The following is a 23,511-nucleotide window of genomic DNA, read 5'->3' on the forward strand; positions in this document are numbered from 1 at the left end:
TGTAAAGAACTTAGGGGCTGTCTTGTTTTGTGAACATGTTAGGGAATGTCTAAAATAGCATGGGCTACATACGCATTATACTTCAGAGTGCTGCTGTCCCAATCTCAAAATGCCCTATTTCCATGCAAAAATAAATACACTGCACAAAAAAATAAAGGGAACACTAAAATAACACAACCTAGATCTGAATGAATGAAATAATCTTACTAAATACTTTTTCCTTTACATAGTTGAATGTGCTGACAACAAAATCACACAAAAATTATCAATGGAAATCAAATGTATCAAACCATGGAGGTCTGGATTTGGAGTCACCCTCAAAATTAAAGTGGAAAACCACACTACAGGCTGATCCAACTTTGATGCAATGTCCTTAAAACAAGTCAAAATGAGGCTCAGTAGTGTGTGTGGCCTCCACGTGCCTGTATGACCTCCCTACAACGCCTGGGCATGCTCCTGATGAGGTGGCGGATGGTCTCCTGAGGGATCTCCTCCCAGACCTGGACTAAAGCATCCGCCAACTCCTGGACAGTCTGTGGTGCAACGTGGCGTTGGTGGATGGAGCGAGACATGATGTCCCAGATGTGCTCAATTGGATTCAGGTCTGGGGAACGGGCGGGCCAGTCCATAGCATCAATGCCTTCCTCTTGCAGGAACTGCTGACACACTCCAACCACATGAGGTCTAGCATTGTCTTGCATTAGGAGGAACCCAGGGCCAACCGCACCAGCATATGGTCTCACAAGGGGTCTGAGGATCTCATCTCGGTACCTAATGGCAGTCAGGCTACCTCTGGCGAGCACATGGAGGGCTGTGCAGCCCCCCAAAGAAATGCCGCCCCACACCATGACTGACCCACCGCCAAACCGGTCATGCTGGAGGATGTTGCAGGCAACAGAACGTTCTCCACGGCGTCTCCAGACTCGGTCACGTCTGTCACATGTGCTCAGTGTGAACCTGCTTTCATCTGTGAAGAGCACAGGGCGCCAGTGGCGAATTTGCCAATCTTGTTGTTCTCTGGCAAATGCCAAACGTCCTGCACGGTGTTGGGCTGTAAGCACAACCCCCACCTGTGGACGTCGGGCCCTCATACCACCCTCATTGAGTCTGTTTCTGACCGTTTGAGCAGACACATGCACATTTGTGGCCTGCTGGAGGTCATTTTGCAGGGCTCTGGCAGTGCTCCTCCTGCTCCTCCTTGCACAAAGGCGGAGGTAGCAGTCCTGCTGCTGGGTTGTTGCCCTCCTACGGCCTCCTCCACGTCTCCTGATGTACTGGCCTGTCTCCTGGTAGCGCCTCCATGCTCTGGACACTACGCTGACAGACACAGCAAACCTTCTTGCCACAGCTCGCATTGATGTGCCATCCTGGATGAGCTGTACTACCTGAGCCACTTGTGTGGGTTGTAGACTCCGTCTCATGCTACCACTAGAGTGAAAGCACCGCCAGCATTCCTGAGGGATGCACTAACTGTAAGTCGCTCTAGATAAGAGCGTCTGCTAAATGACTAAAATGTAAAAATGTAAAAGTGACCAAAAACTCAGCCAGGAAGCATAGGAACGGAGAAGTGGTCTGTGGTCAACACCTGCAAAACCAGTCCTTTATTGGGGGTGTCTTGCTAATTGCCTTTAATTTCCACCTGTTGTCTATTCCATTTGCACAACAGCATGTGACATTTATTGTTAATCAGTGTTGCTTCCTAAGTGGACAGTTTGATTTCACAGAAGTGTGATTGACTTGGAGTTACATTGTGTTGTTTAAGTGTTCCCTTTATTTTTTTGAGCAGTGTACTTTAAGAAAATGTTTTGTATAAGAGTAAATTGAGGCAAACACACACATTCACACAACAGATATCAGACCATTCAATAACGGCAAGGTTTGGCTTCTTCTGTGCCGTTTGTCAAGGCATCCGTCTGTCCTGTCATGACTCCATTGCAGTGATGATAGCCACCACTTCTCCACCCTGACTGGCTCTACTTGCCAAAGACGCTGGCTCCTGGGGCTTTAGGCTTCTCCAGTACCGTCTCTCTTCCAGACTTCACCCCACTGAACACAGATGGAGCCACCTTTCCCATACGCTCTGAGGATGGACAGAGACAAGGCTGTGAGCAAAGATAGTGGGGCGTGCCATGCACTACTACACAAACACACAAAGATGATGAGCAATATTCACACTGTAGACAGACATCAGTTTATCTATAATCTTTAGAAGAAGTGCTGCAGTTATGTTGTCTTTTATCCTTCTTCCTAGTTCTCTAATCTAACATTCTACCCTGGGGACAGGGACAGTAACACTAGGCCAGTTTCTGACAACTTAGCCTCCTGTTCTACACTAACTATACACGCTCTGTCTTAAACACTGACTGCACAAGATTCAGTCTCTGTAGGAGTGGAAACTATGTCACTCACTCAGTAGCTCTCTCCCGAGCTGGGCTTAGGCCAAATACACACCAGAGTTCAAAGATAACATTCTAGAAAGTGTGACCAAGCTCACGTCACTTGACTTGACTGTGTGACGTTACTCTCCCTTATATGCTCCCTGCACTAATGCTTACAACTGACCAATATCAAAAGGGTATATGCGGTCAACAATTAATATGGCAGTGATAATTACTTGTATATGACACACTCCCACAAGTGGAAAAAATGATGTTAGGCAAGTGATATTAGGCTACTATAGAGTCTGAATGCTGCTACTCACCACACTCTACCATGACCTCATAGGTCTTACTCTTGGGTTCGCCCTTCAGCCCCAGTTTAGTGAGGGCTCCTTTCAGGTCCTCCTCCTTCATCACAGGACGCTTCTTCTTCACCTCACCGGGCTATGGAGGGCAGGAGAGAATGGATGTTAAAAGACAGGGCAACGTCTTTCTGGATTTCCCTTATCCTAACAACTCTCCCTCTGATTTGTCTCTCGATCTTCCTATTTTAGAGTAAATATTGCAGAATCCTTTACATAGGAAATATGTAGATTTAGCTGTCACATCAAGAACTGGACAACAAATAGTTGATCAAATAGGTCAGGACAGTAGGATACAAGGACGTTTGCTTACCTGAGACATTGTCTGTGGATTTTCGTGTCTTAATCCCAGAGTTGTGGTCACTGGAGCTGTCTGTATGTCTGGACTGCTCCTCTCTGTCCAGTCCATTATGTTTATACCCCAGATCCTCAGGGGACTAATCTCTCTGTTATTGCCCCTGGGAGTGAGTCAGCAGACCCCCACCCTCCTCTCTGTCCATTGTCAGTGTGTAATATTAGACTGACGTGAGGGATTGTGCAGCTGGAACAGGTCTTCCCTCGTTTAGGATGGGGTTGCAACGAACTGCTGAGTGAGAGACAACGCATAGCCCTTACAACATTCCACTAGCAGTGATTTCAAGCAACTCTGAAAGCTACACCACTACCTGGCAGTCTAGTGGTTAGGATTCAGTGCTTTCACCGCAGTGGCCTGGGTTCGATTCCTGGTCATGGAATGTCCTTTTAGGCCTCTGAATGCATGTCAACTGGCATAACATTACATTTTAGTCATTTAGCAGACGCTCTTATCCAGAGCGACTTACAGTTAGTGAGTGCATACATTATTTTTTGTATACTGGCCCCCCGTGGGAATCAAACCCACAACCCTGGCGTTGCAAACGCCATGCTCTACCAACTGAGCTACACCCCTGCCGGCCATTCCCTCCCCTACCCTGGACGACGCTGGGCCAATTGTGCGCCGCCCCATGGGTCGCGGCCGGTTACGACAGAGCCTGGATTCGAACCAGGATCTCTAGTGGCACAGCTGCGCCACTCGGGGACTCAGCTGATGAACACCTTCCCCATGTTACTACTAACCCCAAAATAGCTCTCCTCCCTACTGCTCAATCAAGAGTTCACCTCTTCCATCAAATTAAACCTGAGGTCAAAATATTTTTCTGAACGGATTACGTAAATGTTTAGGGATTTTGCAAACACAACACTTGCAGTCATACTATTTTGACATAATGGTTCAGAATAAGACTTGACTCGGAGAGGGGCCAGACCATACATACTGTATCACAGGGAGACTAGTGAATCAGCCATTCTGTTTGAGAGAGAGGCCATCGCTTGCCTGCCAGCATGTCTGTGTGTGTAGTTAATAATGCCAAGTGAGTAAGGAGTCAGAAGGTGTTTGAGAGCCAGGCTTGTCCATCAATAACAATTGTCCTTGAGTCAGTTTGTATGCTTCAAAAGATAGTCTTGTATGGATAATTAGGGGTCTATTTGCAGCAGTGGAGGCTGGTGGGACTATAGGAAGACGGGCTCATTGTAATGGCTGGAATGGAGTACATGGAACGGAGTCAAACACATGGTTTCCATGTTTGATACCGTTCCATTTATTCCAGCAATTACAATGAGCCCGTTCTCCTAGAGCTCTTCCCACCAGCCTCCTCTGATTTGCAGGTACTGTGCCATTACTCTGAGTCAGTGAACTCGATGGGGAAAAATTGGGTCCTCACTCCTTCGTACTCTACATGCCTCACTGCACCTGTTACTAAACTGTTTACTGACAGCCCACGCTGTCACTGTGGAATTGTGTACCCTGTGGCAGTCTAGAGTATAACAGAGATATGTGATCTCAGACTCCTCCTTCCTGCCTCTCCTAGTCCCCCCCCCCTACATTCCAGGAGCCTTCTTAACACTAGCATTCTTTACCCTGACAGCTCCCTGGTGGTCTAGTGGTTAGGATTCGGTGCGCTCACCGAGCTGCGGCCTGGGTTTGATTCCTGACCAGGGAATTCACTTTCTAAACCCTCCTACAATGAAGTACAACCCTAGTAAATGGACAAAACGGAAAGCTCTGTCTATTCAGACATGGTCTTAAAAAATCTTCTATTTCAGTGTTTTACTAACTTTATTGCAAAAGCAAATATAATGGTAATGTAAGTCCTTAATGTGTCAGTCATTTTAATTATCTAGTTATTTTTTGCAAAGTACTAAAATCCCTCTTTGTTGAGCAGAGGGCGACCAGAAGTGTTTTATGACGCTGTACCACCCTTTACCAAACCCTACCGTCATTTATTCCTATGTTTCAGCCAACAACATAATCATTGTCAAACTGTTCATCATCAGCACCATGGTCATCATCACATTTAATTTATCCCCACTCCTTCCTTTGAACAGGAGCATTAAGACAAACACACTCATCCATCCAAACATACCTGCACTGCTCTGTAGGCTGTACTGTCGGCTCCAAAAGTCACTCACACTCTAGGTCTGTGCTTCTGTCACATTCTCAACATCTGAGCCAAACCAACTGAATGCTACTGTCTAAAGATCTGGGGCACAAAATGAACACTCACAAACATGGTAAGTTCACACAGGGACATTGTCAAAAACAAAGAATGAACACAAAGAACATCCATGGACCAGTGATAACTGGGAACACACACGCCCAAGCTGCACTGTTCTGACCTGTCCTCCCTCTGCAGTCATGTAGAGGTTGAAACAGTTAGAAATGTGAGTGCTGTGGTTATTATAAAACACTGCATCTTTACAGAGCAAAGCCTCCATTGGCACATCAAACCACACCTCCCACATTCCCTTAGTCATGCACGAATGGAAATGTTCACACAGACACACACACTCCACCAACTCCTATAACAGGCCATAGCAGTCAGCCTAGCTGAGGATGAGACAGACACTTTATATATAGAATCTAGATGAGGAATACAATCACGTTTTGATTCGGAAGCATATCAAATGTATTAAAATGTTAAAATGACAGAGGTTTACTTAAAGGCAGGGGAAAACGCTGAGTTCAATACCAGGTGCCTGTTCTCTCCGTCTACATCCAACCAAGGTCACCTGCTAAACCACAGAAAAAGTAACACCCATTCACAGCTTAACCAGATGCAGTAATATCATTCTGGACCTCTGAAGAGTCAGTGTGGAACAGAATTAAGAATTAGAATAATAATAGTAATTTAATAGGATCTTTAGTGAAGGGTGCTAGCAATTATACTGCATCACAAACTCAAACCCCCCTATTATAGACCAGTGTTAACAGTTTTCCCAACATCCATATCAAGATTCATTTCCCCAACGAGTGTCACTGAAACACCAGGGATAGATCTATGGTGAAATCTCATATAGACATGGTATGTGCTTAGCTGCAGTAAAATCCTTTCCATGTGTTTCTATTCCCAGTGTACAGGCTGCTGGAGTTCCATGTGAATGTGTAGTAAAGGCAGTCTAATAGGCTCCATGATCTGCAGTCCTCCATGATCCCACCTCCCTACAAAGGCACCCTACTCACTCCACATAGAGACCAATCCCAGACTGCTGTTAGAGGAATCAAGTACAGGTTCCCAGCAGGCTCCAGTCAGGGCAGCAGGGCCTGGAGAGGGAGAGAGTGGGGATGTGAGTGGACACGGGAGTGGGTCAGACCAGGTCAGACTGGGTAGGCCCAGGTCAAACAGGGATCCCCATACGGTGCTTCTTCTTCTTGACCGTCTTGAGGCCAGTGAGTCGGCGCACATCCTCCTCTGACGAGTCGTCCATCTCATCGTCAGCCGAGAACAGGATCTGAGAGAGAGAGATGAGTTTGGAAATTAGACCAAAGGAAGCCACACTGCCTGGATGGATGACACTCAAAGCAACACTGAGTTATGGGTTAAATTAGTTTAATCGCAGTTTAAATGCTCACGGCCGCCAGCAAATTTTCTGTGTCAGCAGAAACGAATCATTTGTCCTCCATCTGCCTCTGTGGGGTGGAAGGATGGGGGTGGGGGCTGGTTGCTTAGGGTAAGAAAGTGCTCACCCTGGTGGCAGTCTGGTATAATACAGCTCTCTCGGAAAGGCTCCTCCCTTTTTTCACACCTTCCATGTAATTCCATATGACATGCATTCAGGCTCAAAACAGAGCTCCCTGGTGGTCTAGTGGTTAGGATTCGGCGCTCTCACCGCCGCGGCCCGGGTTCGATTCCCGGTCAGGGAACACACTTTTCATACAGTCACTGATCAATAGATGACCCAGAGGAAAACGTCTAACTGAAGAAACCAATCTCTAGTCACAATAAAACCACTCAACCTGTAGGGTGAGAAAATACTCACGCTGGTAACAGTCTGTCATCCTACAAAAGTCCTGTATACATACAAACTTTGCTTCTACCAAGGTTTTAGAAACCCAGGTTCTCAAACCCCCAGGTAAGTCTGCAAAGCACATGAACGCCTCATGCTGTGGTAGAACGCTAAAACATTGGAGTCCCTATTGTTTTACTCCAGTAAGAGGCCTGGAAGGTAGAGGCGTGGTCTATAGAAATGTTCATGAGAATCCAGGGTTCACATTCACAGTGACGGCAGACCGAGGTAAAACCAGGATTTGTAGTTGTGTATATAGCTGGGTTTACATCACCCAGACACGGGGCTAAACTGACATCTTTTAGAGACCCCCCCCTTCTGTTACACATGCCACACAGCCCAGTGGACAAATGTTCACACTAAAGATACATCTCCCTGGTGGTCTCATGGTTAGGATTCGGTGCTCTCACTGCCGTGGCCTGGGTTAGATTCCCGGTCAGGGAACACACTTTTTAAAAGTCTGAGTTAGGCATTTGTTTCTCAAGTTAGGATTCAACCCTGAATTAATTGGTAAAACGAGAGGTAGGCTATTCAAGAGTGTAAAATAGGTTGTAATAGCCATGTTAACCCAACAGATTCAACACTTGCCCTTATCATAATGATCACCCCTGATGGCAAACTGCTTTAATACAGCCATAATCCCACTGACAGACTCCTCCCATCCAAACAAATAGTCTATCGCCCTCAAATTCAAATCTGTACCTCGAAGCCAGTTCCACTGCTTTATCCCCCCCATTGTTAGGGACTGATTTAGACCTGGGACACCAGGTAGGTGCAATTACCCATCAGGTAGAACAGAAAACCAGCAGGCTCCGGACCTTGCAGGGTAGGATTTGAATACCCCTGGTCTAGTGGATATGTGTGCCTGTCACCACCCTGGTGGTCTAGTGGTTAGGATTTGGCACTCTCACATTTGGTGAGTTGTGGTCACTGGGTTAGGGTTGTCTGACATTCTTAGGAAGTTTATAAAAAGTGTAGTCCCTGACCGTGAATCAAACCTGGGCCACAGCGGTGAGAGCGCCGAATCCTAACCACTAGGGAGATGTGGTGGCAGGAACACATATGCCCCGGACTCTTTGATAGAGGGTAGGAGTCTTTTAGAGAGTGGTATTTGGGTGTAGTATTGAAGCTTGCCATCAGGTTTTTTTTTTTCACATTGTAAACCAATACGTCAGCCTCTTTTACTGAAGCAAAAACTAGCTCCAACTCATCACAATAAAATAAGCCTGTGATAACATAGCTATATGCCCCCTTTTATAATGCGAGAGCTATAAGGTCACTGCTCTGAATCTTTATGTTGACAGACATTATTTCAGCTTGAGGCAGATTACTAAAGCCATCTATGTTACGTGTTCACCTGTACAGCAGTGTTTCTTTAATAGTGGCTTTGGGCCCACTGGTTGATTGCAGATAGCTCCTGTGACTGGAGGAAGTGCTCACAGTCTGGTACACTACACCCAGATGACTATGAGAAACTACTCCCCTGTCACATGCCACAAATTCCATATACTGGTAATTCCATAGGACATGCATTCCTAATATTAGATATAGCTACCTGATGTGGTTAGGATTTGGTGCTCTCACTGCTGTGGCCTGGGTTTGATTCCCAGTCAGGGAACACACTTAACTCCTAGAATCCACTGTCACTAAACAAGGTCAATGGTGCTATGGGTGACCCATGAGTCACCATCTGTAACTGAAGAAACCAATTACCTAGCTATCACAATCAGCTCAACATTTGATACCAAAGCAACTCACTACTACCATTTATGATAAGAAATGTGGTGCTCCGGATTCAGAAAAAAACACTCCTTATAATGATGGACAGTTTGTTTTGATAGTTTCTGATTCATAAGAAATCGCCCTGCTCAAGGCAGACTTAAATGACTTCATGCATGAATGTTTGTGAGTGTGGTGGTCGTCTCTAGTCTGTGGAGCAGATCGCAGGGCCCACCTGGTTTACAGGCCTGTAAAGTGACTGGCCATGGGCAAAGGGTGGAGTGATTCACAGCCCAGAGACAGGCTTCTGCTGGTGCTGGGCAAGTTTCTCTACACAGCCAGGGGAGGTCAGGGAGGATGTAGCTTAGCCCAGTGCCTACGTCAGCCTGAGGCAATGGAGGAGAGAGAGGCCACACAGGGCTTGCGAGGAGAGGGCTTTTGGGGTAAGGAGGAGAGGTGGACGAGGCTCAGAATCAAATCTTAGGACTTAGTCTATATTCCTCCTAAGGATTTTCCAGAGCTCTTTCCCAAAACCAGCTTTTCCAGTGCTTTAGTGTGTGTAATGTACACTGCGTGTACAAAACATTAAGAACACCTGCTCATTCCATGAGAGACTGACCAGGTGAATCCAGGTGAAAGCTATGATCTCTTATTGATCCAATTAAAATCCACTTCAATCAGTGTTTATTGCAACTCAATATTAGGAAGGTGTTCCTAATGTTTGGTATACTCAGTGTATGTGAATAGGTGTATGAACGGTTTTGTGATTGTGTGAATGGTTGTGTGATTAGGCCTTGGTCTTTTACTAAGCATTCTGTGTCCATGACTTTATAAATGGCCCTGTGTCCAGGTCTTACCTCAGACTCTGCGTCGTCGTGGGAGAGTGCCCGTCTGTAGCGCACCTTACTGTTGCCCCGCACGTCCTCCCCCACCTCTCGCTCCTCCAGCTTGGCTTTTGTCCGCCCCTTCTTCATCAGGAAGTTATCTACCACCCAAAACATCAGGGCCTGAGGAAAACATACAGTACACAGCTCAATGAGCAAGTACAACATCAGACACTAGACAGTTTGATGATCACACAAACATCACAAGCCTAAATGGCTGAAATCCGTAGACATAAACATCACATCAAATGCACTTAGTTGTAGCAAACAACAACCTATGAAGTAGAACCATTACATTTCAAATGTCGGTCAAGTTTGCTGCCAAGTAACTGACCCTCATTAACCGGTCAAAAAACGGTTGCATTTTTTCCAAACAGTAAAATGACTAGACCAACAGAAAATACTATTAGAAATCTGTATATAATGACGAAATGCTTATGTTTCCGCCCTAACAATGGGTGTTGGCCCAAGGCAGGAATGCAGGCGACAAGCTTAGGCCCAAAATAAGCCCATAGAAACCTATTGGGCTCATTTTGGACAGATTTTGGCGAGAGTGAAACCTCTCGCTTTGTCTCTTCCACTCTGATACTATGCATTCATACAAGGACCAGACATTTTTCATTAAGAGCTTAATGGAAACATGCAACAATAGCAAGCCTATCGTATTATAGTTCAAAAGGCTATTATTGAACATACAACTCCTGTAATGAAGCAGCTAATAAAACGTCATTTTCAAACATTTGCGGAAAACACCATTCTAAACCTACTTCGAGCAGTTGTGACAGAGATTAAAATCTCAGTTAGAAATGTAGAAAGAGGGGGAATGTAATAGCAACAACTATGATGGGTTGCTAATATGGATTGTGCCTTTGGCTTCTGGACAACGAAAGAAAGTTGAAATGAATTAGAACAGGAGAGAAATGCTGATTAATGGCATGAGGAAGTCTTACCAAATAATTGCCTCCACGTTTCTACGGATCGATTTTCGTAAGGCTACTTTGAAGCAAGGTAAGACATGCCTCATAATTTGAAGTAAAGTAAAACTATCAGGTTTCAAACAATTATACTGCCTCGAGCTCACATTGCAAAGTGGTGGGTGACGAGCTGACAGTCAACGGTAGGCAGGCTATAGACTAAACACCTGAATGGCGAATGGGAGGCGCGCTTTAATTACGAGTTGAGATTGAGAAATAAAAACAGCTCCTTTTAATTGTGGCCACCAAAGTTTAACACGCGATTGCATTTAGAATTGTTAATTGTTGCGCAATGACTGGGCTTACAAAAGCAGGTCTCACTCCACTGCCTACAGACTTTTTGAGGAACTACTCTCGCGCTGTCTGACAGGTGGTAGGCTATTCCGCTCCTCAAACTAGGCTCTGTATGCTGTGCGTGTGATAAATAATATACATGACGACTAACGAAGATACACACGTGCCAATTTAATTCCACAAAATTACCTTATAGACCGATAAGCATGACCAGTCAAATGTATTTTCAGCAACTAACCGATTAACGGTTAACCATTAACATTCCTACATTTATTTTCAATTGAGCCCTGCCTCACGGAGGCACTGCACACTTAACTTACGTTAACGAAGAACGGGACGATGAGCATGACGATGGCCAGCTCCAACTGAGGGTTGTTTATGGGGTTCAGGAGAGCCAGCTGTGACACACACATACATATGAGCACAACATGCAAACACATAGGACAGCAAATAAACAGTATACAAACACACACACCGCAGTTAAAACGATAGAAACAGTTTACAGTAATGTTAGTACTCATTTTCCACAGTCATAATATAACTGAACTGACACAATGGTCAGGAACCTACCCATTATGCCCCCTACTCACCTTCTTCCATTGGGGGAGGAGTAAGACCAGGATGATGAGGACCTTCTCAAACATCATGATGAGGATGTAGAGAGCACACTGGCCCGCCCACGCAGTACACTGCCCTGGTTCTCCTGCGCACACACACACAGTTACTAAGGAAAGATGGACTCATGACCTATGGACTAGACACACAATCCAATAGACAGAAACAAACAAGCAACACAGACAAATACCAACCCACAGAAATACCCAGACAGATGGCAGTTAACTGGAACTCTACAGTGCCTTGCAAAAGTATTCACCCCCTTGGCGTTTTCCCTATTTTGTTGCATTACAACCTGTAATTTAAATTAATTTTTATTTGGATTACATGTAATGGACATACACAAAATAGTCCAAATTGGTGAAGTGAAATTAAATAAATAAATAACGGAAAGGCGGTGCGTGCATATGTATTCACCCCCTTTGCTATGAAGACCCTAAATAAGATCTGGTGCAACCAATTACCTTCAGAAGTCACATAATTAGTTAAATAAAGACTACCTGTGTGCAATCTAAGTGTCACATGATCTGTCACATGATCTCAGTATATACACTGCTCAAAAAAATAAAGGGAACACTAAAATAACACATCCTAGATCTGAATGAATGAAATAATCTTATTAAATACTTTTTTCTTTACATAGTTGAATGTGCTGACAACAAAATCACACAAAAATTATCAATGGAAATCAAATGTATCAACCCATGGAGGTCTGGATTTGGAGTCACCCTCAAAATTAAAGTGGAAAACCACACTACAGGCTGATCCAATTTTGATGAAATGTCCTTAAAACAAGTCAAAATGAGGCTCAGTAGTGTGTGTGGCCTCCACGTGCCTGTATGACCTCCCTACAATGCCTGGGCATGCTCCTGATGAGGTGGCGGATGGTCTCCTGAGGGATCTCCTCCCAGACCTGGACTAAAGCATCCGCCAACTCCTGGACAGTCTGTGGTGCAACGTGGCGTTGGTGGATGGAGCGAGACATGATGTCCCAGATGTGCTCAATTGGATTCAGGTCTGGGGAATGGGCGGGCCAGTCCATAGCATCAATGCCTTCCTCTTGCAGGAACTGCTGACACACTCCAGCCACATGAGGTCTAGCATTGTCTTGCATTAGGAGGAACCCAGGGCCAACCGCACCAGCATATGGTCTCACAAGGGGTCTGAGGATCTCATCTCGGTACCTAATGGCAGTCAGGCTACCTCTGGCGAGCACATGGAAGGCTGTGCGGCACCCCAAAGAAATGCCACCCCACACCATGACTGACCCACCGCCAAACCGGTCATGCTGGAGGATGTTGCAGGCAGCAGAACGTTCTCCACGGCGTCTCCAGACTCTGTCACGTCTGTCACATGTGCTCAGTGTGAACCTGTTTTCATCTGTGAAGGGCACAGGGCGCCAGTGACGAATTTGCCAATCTTGGTGTTCTCTGGCAAATGCCAAACGTCCTGCACGGTGTTGGGCTGTAAGCACAACCCCCACCTGTGGACGTCGGGCCCTCATACCACCCTCATGGAGTCTGTTTCTGACCGTTTGAGCAGACACATGCACATTTGTGGCATGCTGGAGGTCATTTTGCAGGGCTCTGACAGTGCTCCTCCTGCTCCTCCTTGCACAAAGGCGGAGGTAGCAGTCCTGCTGCTGGGTTGTTGCCCTCCTACGGCCTCCTCCACGTCTCCTGATGTACTGGCCTGTCTCCTGGTAGCGCCTCCATGCTCTGGACACTACGCTGACAGACACAGCAAACCTTCTTGCCACAGCTCGCATTGATGTGCCATCCTGGATGAGCTGCACTACCTGAGCCACTTGTGTCGGTTGTAGACTCCGTCTCATGCTACCACTAGAGTGAAAGCACAGCCAGCATTCAAAAGTGACCAAAACATCAGCCAGGAAGCATAGGAACTGAGAAGTGGTCTGTGGTCACCACCTGCAAAACCAGTCCTTTATTGGGGGTGTCTTGCTAATTGCCTTTAATTTCCACCTGTTGTCTATTCCATTTGCACAACAGCATGTGAAATTTATTGTCAATCAGTGTTGCTTCCTAAGTGGACAGTTTGATTTCACAGAAGTGTGATTGAATTGGAGTTACATTGTGTTGTTTAAGTGTTCCCTTAATTTTTTTGAGCAGTGTATATATCTGTTCTGAAAGGCCCCAGAGTCTGCAATACCACTAAGCAAGGGGCAACACCAAGCAAACGGCACCATGAAGACCAAGGAGCTCTCCAAACAGGTCAGGGACAAAGTTGTGGAGAAGTACAGATCAGGGTTGGGTTATAAAAAAATATCCGAAACTTTCAACATCCCACGGAGCACCATTAAATCCATTATTAAAAAATGGAAAGAATATGGCACCACAACAAACCTGCCAAGAGAGGGCCGCCCACCAAAACTCACGGACCAGGCAAGGAGGGCATTAATCAGAGAGGCAACAAAGAGACCAAAGATAACTCTGAAGGAGCTGCAAAGCTCCACAGCGGAGATTGGAGTATCTGTCCATAGGACCACTTTAAGCCGTACACTCCACAGAGCTGGCCTTTATGGAAGAGGCCAGAAAAATGCCATTGCTTAAAGAAAAAAATAAGCAAACACGTTTAGTGTTCGCCAAAAGGCATGTGGGAGACTCCCCAAACATATGGAAGAAGGTAATCTGGTCAGATGAGACTAAAATTGAGTTTTTTGGCCATCAAGGAAAACGCTATGTCTGGCGCAAACCCAACACCTCTCATCACCCCGAGAAGCATGGTGGTGGCAGCATCATGCTGTGGGGATGTTTTTCATCGGCAGGGACTGGGAAACTGGTCAGAATTGAAGGAATGATGGATGGCGCTAAATACAGGGAAATTCTTGAGGGAAACCTGCTTCAGTCTTACAGAGATTTGAGACTGGGCCGGAGGTTCACCTTCCAGCAGGACAATGACCCTAAGCATACTGCTAAAGCAACACTTGAGTGGTTTAAGGGGAAACATTTAAATGTATTGGAATGGCCTAGTCAAAGCCCAGACCTCAATCCAATTGAGAATCTGTGGTATGACTTAAAGATTACTGTACACCAGCAGAACCCATCCAACTTGAAGGAGCTGGAGCAGTTTTGCCTTGAATATTGGGCATAAATCCCAGTGGATAGATGTGCCAAGCTTATAGAGACATGCCCCAAGAGACTTGCAGCTGTAATTGCTGCACAAGGTGGCTCTACAAAGTATTGCCTTTGGGGGGGTGAATAGTTATGCACACTCAAGTTCTGTTTTTTTGTCTTATTTCTTGTTCGTTTCACAAGAAAAAATATTTTGCATCTTCAAAGTGATAGGCATGTTGTGTAAATCAAATGATACAAACCCCCCAAAAATCTATTTTAATTGCAGGTTGTAAGGCAACAAAATAGGAAAAATGCGAAGGGGGTTGAATACTTTCGCAAGCCACTGAATCTTCCACTTACAGGGGCAATCTGCAGTTGCTACAGGCCACACAGTTTCTTAAAACTGCATTGTTGGTTAAGGGCTTGTAAGTAAGCATTTCACATAAGGTTGTATTCGGCACATGTAGCAAATAACATTTGATTTGAGGACTTAGAAATGATATCCATTGAATCTTGAAAAACAAATTCTAAATGCCTCGGTTTAACTGTCATACCCCATCAGAACCCAATATACAGTGGGGAAAAAAAGTATTTAGTCAGCCACCAATTGTGCAAGTTCTCCCACTTAAAAAGATGAGAGAGGCCTGTAATTTTCATCATAGGTACACGTCAACTATGACAGACAAAATGAGGAAAAAAAATCCAGAAAATCACATTGTATGATTTTTAATGAATTTATTTGCAAATTATGGTGGAAAATAAGTATTTGGTCAATAACAAAAGTTTCTCAATACTTTGTTATATACCCTTTGTTGGCAATGACACAGGTCAAACGTTTTCTGTACGTCTTCACAAGGTTTTCACACACTGTTGCTGGTATTTTGGCCCATTCCTCCATGCAGATCTCCTCTAGAGCAGTGATGTTTTGGGGCTGTCGCTGGCCAACACGGACTTTCAACTCCCTCCAAAGATTTTCTATGGGGTTGAGATCTGGAGACTGGCTAGGCCATTCCAGGACCTTGAAATGCTTCTTACGAAGCCACTCCTTCGTTGCCCGGGCGGTGTGTTTGGGATCATTGTCATACTGAAAGACCCAGCCACGTTTCATCTTCAATGCCCTTGCTGATGGAAGGAGGTTTTCACTCAAAATCTCACGATACATGGCCCCATTCATTCTTTCCTTTACACGAATCAGTCGTCCTGGTCCCTTTGCAGAAAAACAGCCCCAAAGCATGATGTTTCCACCCCCATGCTTCACAGTAGGTATGGTGTTCTTTGGATGCAACTCAGCATTCTTTGTCCTCCAAACACGACGAGTTGAGTTTTTACCAAAAATTTCTATTTTGGTTTCATCTGACCATATGACATTCTCCCAATCCTCTTCTGGATCATCCAAATGCACTCTAGCACGGGCCTGGACATGTACTGGCTTAAGCAGGGGGACACGTCTGGCACTGCAGGATTTAAGTCCCTGGCGGCGTAGTGTGTTACTGATGGTAGGCTTTGTTACTTTGGTCCCAGCTCTCTGCAGGTCATTCACTAGGTCCCCCCGTGTGGTTCTGGGATTTTTGCTCACCGGTCTTGTGATCATTTTGACCCCACGGGGTGAGATCTTTCGTGGAGCCCCAGATCGAGGGAGATTATCAGTGGTCTTGTATGCCTTCCATTTCCTAATAATTGCTCCCACAGTTGATTTCTTCAAACCAAGCTGCTTACCTATTGCAGATTCAGTCTTCCCAGCCTGGTGCAGGTCTACAATATTGTTTCTGGTGTCCTTTGACAGCTCTTTGGTCTTGGCCATAGTGGAGTTTGGAGTGTGACTGTTTGAGCTTGTGGGCAGGTGTCTTTTATACTGATAACAAGTTCAAACAGGTGCCATTAATACAGGTAATGAGTGGAGGACAGAGGAGCCTCTTAAAGAAGAAGTTACAGGTCTGTGAGAGCCATAAATCTTGCTTGTTTGTAGGTGACCAAATACTTATTTTCCACCATAATTTGCAAATAAATTCATTAAAAATCCTACTATGTGATTTTCTGGAATTTTTTTCCTCAATTTGTCTGTCATAGTTGACGTGTACCTATGAAGAAAATTACAGGCCTCTCTCATCTTTTTAAGTGGGAGAACTTGCACAATTGGTGGCTGACTAAATACTTTTTTCCCCCACTGTATAAGCTTGTTTTACTCCAATGTTTGTAAACAATATGTGTGAACAAACACTACATAGCCTCGAAACATGGTTAAAACCATAATGTTTGATATCATGGATGGTCAGTCCTTGCATCCAAAGCTCCGTCTATGAATTTGAGAGTGGTTACATTTCTCCAGGTCTACTGCGGATTACCCCTTTAAATCAAAGCACCAGGGAAAGGTTTCCATAAACTCTGCCTTTGGGTACACAAGTTAACAGTGATCGACTATGTTTGATCTGGATGACATTGCAGTAGTGCACGAGGCAGCCACTCCCCTCTTCTGGACACCATGTGTACTACAGGGTGAAATTCTCTCTCATCCACACTGCCAAACACACACACCCTCACCATATTCTCCGAAGCGTAGAGCGTCCCACTGCCTCCACTCTATGATAGCACTGACGGCCCTCACCCCGGCATAGATCAGCAGCATTCCAAGAGACGCATCCAGGAGAAAGTTAATGAGGTAACTGAGGAAGAGAGAGGAGACATTATGCACTTCAAGGTTGAGGTGGACACAATGTTATAGAGACAATACTGAACAAAAATATAAACGCAACATGCAACAATTTCAACGATTTTACGGAGTTACATTTCATAGAAGGAAATCAGTCATTTGAAATAAATTAATTAAGCCCTAATCTATGGATTTCACATGACTGGGCAGGGGCACAGCCATAGGTGAGCCTGGGAGGGCATAGGCCCACCCACTTGGAAGCCATGCCCAGCCAATCAGAATTTGTTTTTCCACACAAAAGGGCTTTATTACAGACAGAAATACTCCTCAGCAACCCCTCCTCAGAAGATCCTGCAGGTGAAGAAGCCGGATGTGGAGGTCCTGGGCTGGCGTGGTTACACGTGGTCTGCGGTTGTGAGGCCGGTTGGATGTACTGCCAAATTCTCTAAAACAACGTTAAATTATCTGGCAACAGCTCTGTTGGACATTCCTGCAGTCAGCATGCTAACTGCACGCTCCCTTAAAACTTGAGACATCTGTGGCATTATGTTGTGTGACAAAACTCCACATTTTAAAGTGGCCTTTTATTTTCCCCAGTGCAAGGTGCACCTGTGTAATGATCACGCTGTTTAATCAGCTTCTTGATATGCTACTACTATCAGGTGGGTGGATTATCTTGGCAAAGGAGAAATGCTCACTAACAGGGATGTAAACACATTTGTGCACACAATGTGCGTATGGAACATTTCTGGGATCTTTTATTTCAGCTCATGAAACATGGGACCAACACTTTACATGTTGCATTTACATTGGGGAGAACAAGTATTTGATACACTGACGATTTTGCAGGTTTTCCTACTTACAAAGCATGTAGAGGTCTGTAATTTGTATCATAGGTACACTTCAACTGTGAGAGACGGAATCTAAAACAAAAATCCAGAAAATCACATTGTATGATTTTTAAGTAATTAATTTGCATTTTATTGCATGACATAAGTATTTGATACATCAGAAAAGCAGAACTTAATATTTGGTACAGAAACCTTTGTTTGCAATTACAGAGATCATACGTTTCCTGTAGGTCTTGACCAGGTTTGCACACACTGCAGCAGGGATTTTGGCCCACTCCTCCATACAGACCTTCTCCATATCCTTCAGGTTTCGGGGCTGTCGCTGGGCAATACAGACTTTCAGCTCCCTCCAAAGATTTTCTATTGGGTTCAGGTCTGGAGACTGGCTAGGCCACTCCAGGACCTTGAGATGCTTCTTACGGAGCCACTCCTTAGTTGCCCTGGCTGTGTGTTTCGGGTCGTTGTCATGCTGGAAGACCCAGCCACGACCCATCTTCAATGCTCTTACTGAGGGAAGGAGGTTGTTGGCCAAGATCTCGCGATACATGGCCCCATCCATCCTCCCCTCAATACGGTGCAGTCGTCCTGTCCCCTTTGCAGAAAAGCATCCCCAAAGAATGATGTTTCCACCTCCATGCTTCACGGTTGGGATGGTGTTCTTGGGGTTGTACTTATCCTTCTTCTTCCTCCAAACACGGCAAGTGGAGTTTAGACCAAAAAGCTCTATTTTTGTCTCATCAGACCACATGACCTTCTCCCATTCCTCCTCTGGATCATCCAGATGGTCATTGGCAAACTTCAGACGGGCTTGGACATGCGCTGGCTTGAGCAGGGGGACCTTGCGTGCGCTGCAGGATTTTAATCCATGACAGCGTAGTGTGTTACTAATGGTTTTCTTTGAGACTGTGGTCCCAGCTCTCTTCAGGTCATTGACCAGGTCCTGCCGTGTAGTTCTGGGCTGATCCCTCACCTTCCTCATGATCATTGATGCCCCACGAGGTGAGATCTTGCATGGAGCCCCAGACCGAGGGTGATTGACCGTCATCTTGAACGTCTTCCATTTTCTAATAATTGCGGCAACAGTTGTTGCCTTCTCACCAAGCTGCTTGCCTATTGTCCTGTAGCCCATCCCAGCCTTGTGCAGGTCTACAATTTTATCCCTGATGTCCTTACACAGCTCTCTGGTCTTGGCCATTGTGGAAAGGTTGGAGTCTGTTTGGTTGAGTGTGTGGACAGGTGTCTTTTATACAGGTAACGAGTTCAAACAGGTGCAGTTAATACAGCTAATGAGTGGAGAACAGGAGGGCTTCTTAAAGAAAAACTAACAGGTCTGTGAGAGCCGGAATTCTTACTGGTTGGTAGGTGATCAAATACTTACGTCATGCAATAAAATGCAAATTAATTACTTAAAAATCATACCATGTGATTTTCTGGATTTTTGTTTTAGATTCCGTCTCTCACAGTTGAAGTGTACCTATGGTAAAAATTACAGACCTCTACATGCTTTGTAACTAGGAAAACCTGCAAAATCTGCAGTGTATCAAATACTTGTTCTCCCCACTGTATATGTATAGATACACACAGACTATACTACATACACAGACTATACTATATACACACAAATACAGAGGCACAAAGACGGACAGACAGACAAACAATGTCTGACAGACACACACACATATATACATACATACAGAGACACACTCACAGTGAGCAGGGGTCCTCCTCTGTGAGGTCAGACAGGTAGATGTTGGCAAAGTGAATGAATAGCATACCAATGGCCTGTTTGGAGGTGTCCAGGAACCTGGTAGAGTTGCCGGGTAGAGGAGGGCCCTTTAAGAACTCTTGAGCATTCAAGTTATTTCAATAGCTCAACATGACATTATAAAAATTCACAATTTGTCTTGTGTTTATCTTTGTTGCGTTTCTTGGTTAATAGCAATATTGACGAGGATAAGCTTGAATACTCTGGTTGGAAGTGGGAGTGAGACGGCTGCCGTCTTACCAGATCCTCCAGGGTCTTCGCTCATGCTTGGGCTCCCTGAAGCGCTTCACTGTGGACAGGACACAGAGAGTCACATATAGGACTGCCGCTCTCACACACCCACGACAGCAGTGGGATTAATCAGTATCCCTAAATTCAATCATTCTATTAATGTAAATTAATTAAGGCCAGCTCCAGTCTGAACTTAAATAGGCTTTACACTTCCATCATCAAGTTTAGTATGATGGGCAACATCTCAGCACAAAGTGTAACAGGCTTATTTCTATGAATATGGACAGTGTGATGGGAAATGCAGTTCAGAGTCCCCTTTAACTAGGCTACATTTAGCATCATAGCCTAACCCCTAACTAATAGACTTAAGACTGAAGCAAACAATGTTCATTAGGCTATATTCCCTTAACAAGTCAGCTATTGCGATGCCATGTTTACACAAGGTGAGACCATAGAGGAAGGGTGAATGGTAAGAGGAAGTGGCAGACTACTGTACTGTACATTATGTACTAAAATTGTAGTCAAGCTGCTGTCACTGCTTGTCACTAATGTGCCGATCATGATCATGATTATCCGCCAAATCTCCCTTGCCCTGTGAGCAGAGGAAATACTTGGGTTGTATCTTATGAGCTGGAAGAAATGTGCCATGTAGTGCATTTGGCACTGTAATCAAACCCATAGTTAGATCAGAGGACCCGCTAACAATATGTGACACCAGGCAGGCATTGTCATTTTACATGTCTCACTGTCCTGGTCACATTTCAGCATTATCACCTGGGGTACCAACCTGGTCCTGGAAGAATGGGGATGATCATAATAATAAGGTGGGTGCTTATATTTGTCCTGTTCCACACATGTACAAGTGTGTATTAATGCACATGTTTGATTGGAAATGTGTTTTTTGCATATCCGGCCAGGGTCTGCTAACGGCTACCCTGGAGCAATAAGGGTTCAATGCCTTACTCAAGGGCATCGTTAGATTTTTCACATCGTTGGCTCTGGGATTCGAACAAGCAACCTTTCGGTTACTGGCCCGACTGTAGGTTGGAGTGTGTTCAAACACAAAAGCCTACATGAAAGACAAACTACCTGTCTCAGTGACTACTATTCTGGGGTTTAGGCGCTTATGTGTACAAGGCGCAAGCCCTTTTTTCTAAAGTCTAGGCCTACACTTTAATTAATCCCTGTGTGAGTGATGCAAGCGTGTGCATTCTGAACACAATGTAATGGCTGATAAATAATGCTCTGGCTGTTCCAGACAATAGTCAGCTTGTTTCCATGCCTGCCCTCTCCTAACCTCCATTACACATGATTTATTGCTGGGTGAGAGAAAAGTGGTTTAATGATTTATGACTAATTTTACCGGACATACCCCATCCTCAATTTGGGTTTAAGATATGACACCACTAGACAACAATATCCTAATGTGTGTATTAAACACTTTACTGTGCGCGTGTCTGTGTAAAGTATGTGTGTCTATGTCACCTGTCAAAAGGGTAGCTAGTTTTCCTAGTGTATTGCCCAAACAAATGTTTACAGGCGAATTTGCATATGGGTATGCTGTGACTTCAGGCTCCCTCAGACTATTATGTTGTGTTGAGTGTGTAACTACTGACACACCCTGCATGTAGGCTGGGCTGTGTGAATGTGATGCAGGCCTAGATTCAGGCCGACTCAATTCCTGCTGAGAACGCTGCCTCAGGCATCATCGCTGCTCTGAGAGCTGAAAATGCCTCACCTCTTGCTGTTGTTGCTGTGAGGCTCCTCTCTACCAGGGCAACACTGACTCAGAGGTCAAAGAGGCACTCAACTCCTCTCTACCATGGCCAAAAATGAACACTATGAGGATGGGACAACACATTTCACACTGTATAATCCAGTCTTGAGACAAAATGTATAGGTAATGACTGCCAGTGATTGCCAGTAATTATTGACAATCAAAAACAGACTTCCATTCTAAACAAGTAGCCTAAACAGGTTATCCAATTTCAACACTGCACAGTGAAATTCCATTTTACAGTAGGCCTAACAGCACAGAACAAACGACCATAAGTCAATTTTTCAGTCAGAGTGGGCGTCTGGTTGGCTGTACTCACACATCAGCGTACTGAAGGCCACCATCGCTAGCAGGCCTTGCAGGAAGATGCCGAAAGAGTCCATCAAGTCACCATTCTCGCAGCCACGGGTGTCCGCATTTCGCGTGGGGGGGGCAGACATTGGCATGTTGGAAGAAGGCATAGCAGACAGAACCACTCCCGGGACAGCCACGTCCCCGGATTGGGAAAGAAGACTCACCCCGCTAACCGCCATAGTAGACCAGTTTAAAGGTTTGTTGGCGCGATGGCATATACCGTAAATAAGCAATAAAGTCAATTTACATGTCTCCTCCACACAGAATGGCCTTCTTCGTCATCCAGTTGTTGTTAGCTGGCAATCGATTAGTTATGCAGGACAGCTATTGGCAAAAAAAAAAAAGGATAACTGCGGATCCATATCGTCTCATTTCATGTGTGGCCAGTGTCAGCAAACATATCCCAGTTGTTGATCATCCATAGTATCATACATACCATGTATGTCATACTCATATAAGTAACATCTCTTTGGTTTACTGACAAATTAAAATCCAAGCTGTGGCTTGCATAAATGAGCTATCGATAGCTAACTAACATAACTAGCTACACAGCAGGCAAGCATGGACAATGTTTAGCTATTACCTCACGCATAACACAATTAAATGCATGTAGCGACGCAGTGTTTACGAACGGAAACATTAGTAACAAAGTTGCAAAAGGAGTCATCCCAAGGCATGTTCTGACTTCATGTCATTTTAGCACAGAGTTCCTACGTTAAACCTTTTAGCGGTGCGCCACTGCTTTACCCTGTGACAAAATCAATTATATAAAAACATAGCGTCAGGGACAAACCACCAGCATACCAGGGCAAGTGATGCTAACAGTAGCTTAGCTAGCTAGTCTGGTTCACGTACTTGCAATGGATCCCTCGTGCATGTATGAAAGGCATGATATTCTCACGACTTCGGATGTACTACTTTTTCCATTTGAAAAATCTGTTTTGCATAAAACATGGGAACGACCAATAATTTGCTCAATGACCAGAGTACATAGCTACCACTGGAATTTCCAGCTGCATCCCTTCTGTGTCCAGACCAAAGCCCAGGGGCATATTCATTAAGCCAATTCTGTTGCAAAACGTTTCCTAAACGGAAGAAAATAGAACAAAACGGGGCGGGACTTACCTGAATTTGTCCAATAGAAACTCTCGTTTTCGTTGCAAAACGCAACTGTTTGGACTAATGATTACACCCCAGACTGCCCACTCATGTTGACATGACGTA

The 23,511-nt window shown here is 44.9% G+C and overlaps 2 protein-coding genes across 2 annotated transcripts; both read right to left on the reverse strand.

Moving 5' to 3' along the window:
* Positions 1-1,558: 1,558 nt before the first annotated feature.
* Positions 1,559-3,681, reverse strand: LOC311138553 (musculoskeletal embryonic nuclear protein 1-like). The gene is made up of 3 exons (XM_084173291.1): positions 3,054-3,681; positions 2,702-2,822; positions 1,559-2,080 (listed from the first exon to the last, which is right to left on the reverse strand). The coding sequence occupies exons 1-3, from the start codon at positions 3,147-3,149 to the stop codon at positions 1,974-1,976; spliced, it is 324 nt and encodes a 107-aa protein (XP_084029417.1). The 5' UTR covers positions 3,150-3,681; the 3' UTR covers positions 1,559-1,973.
* A 1,180-nt stretch (positions 3,682-4,861) lies between these two features.
* Positions 4,862-23,357, reverse strand: LOC311138552 (store-operated calcium entry regulator STIMATE-like). Its single transcript, XM_084173290.1, has 8 exons — positions 22,253-23,357; positions 20,166-20,214; positions 19,869-19,964; positions 17,201-17,322; positions 11,564-11,676; positions 11,294-11,371; positions 9,679-9,828; positions 4,862-6,547 (listed from the first exon to the last, which is right to left on the reverse strand). The coding sequence occupies exons 1-8, from the start codon at positions 22,464-22,466 to the stop codon at positions 6,434-6,436; spliced, it is 936 nt and encodes a 311-aa protein (XP_084029416.1). The 5' UTR covers positions 22,467-23,357; the 3' UTR covers positions 4,862-6,433.
* Positions 23,358-23,511: the final 154 nt, after the last annotated feature.

Source organism: Coregonus lavaretus (assembly GCF_964263955.1).
Source record: "Coregonus lavaretus genome assembly, chromosome: 12".
In the NCBI taxonomy this organism is placed as follows: domain Eukaryota; kingdom Metazoa; phylum Chordata; class Actinopteri; order Salmoniformes; family Salmonidae; genus Coregonus; species Coregonus lavaretus.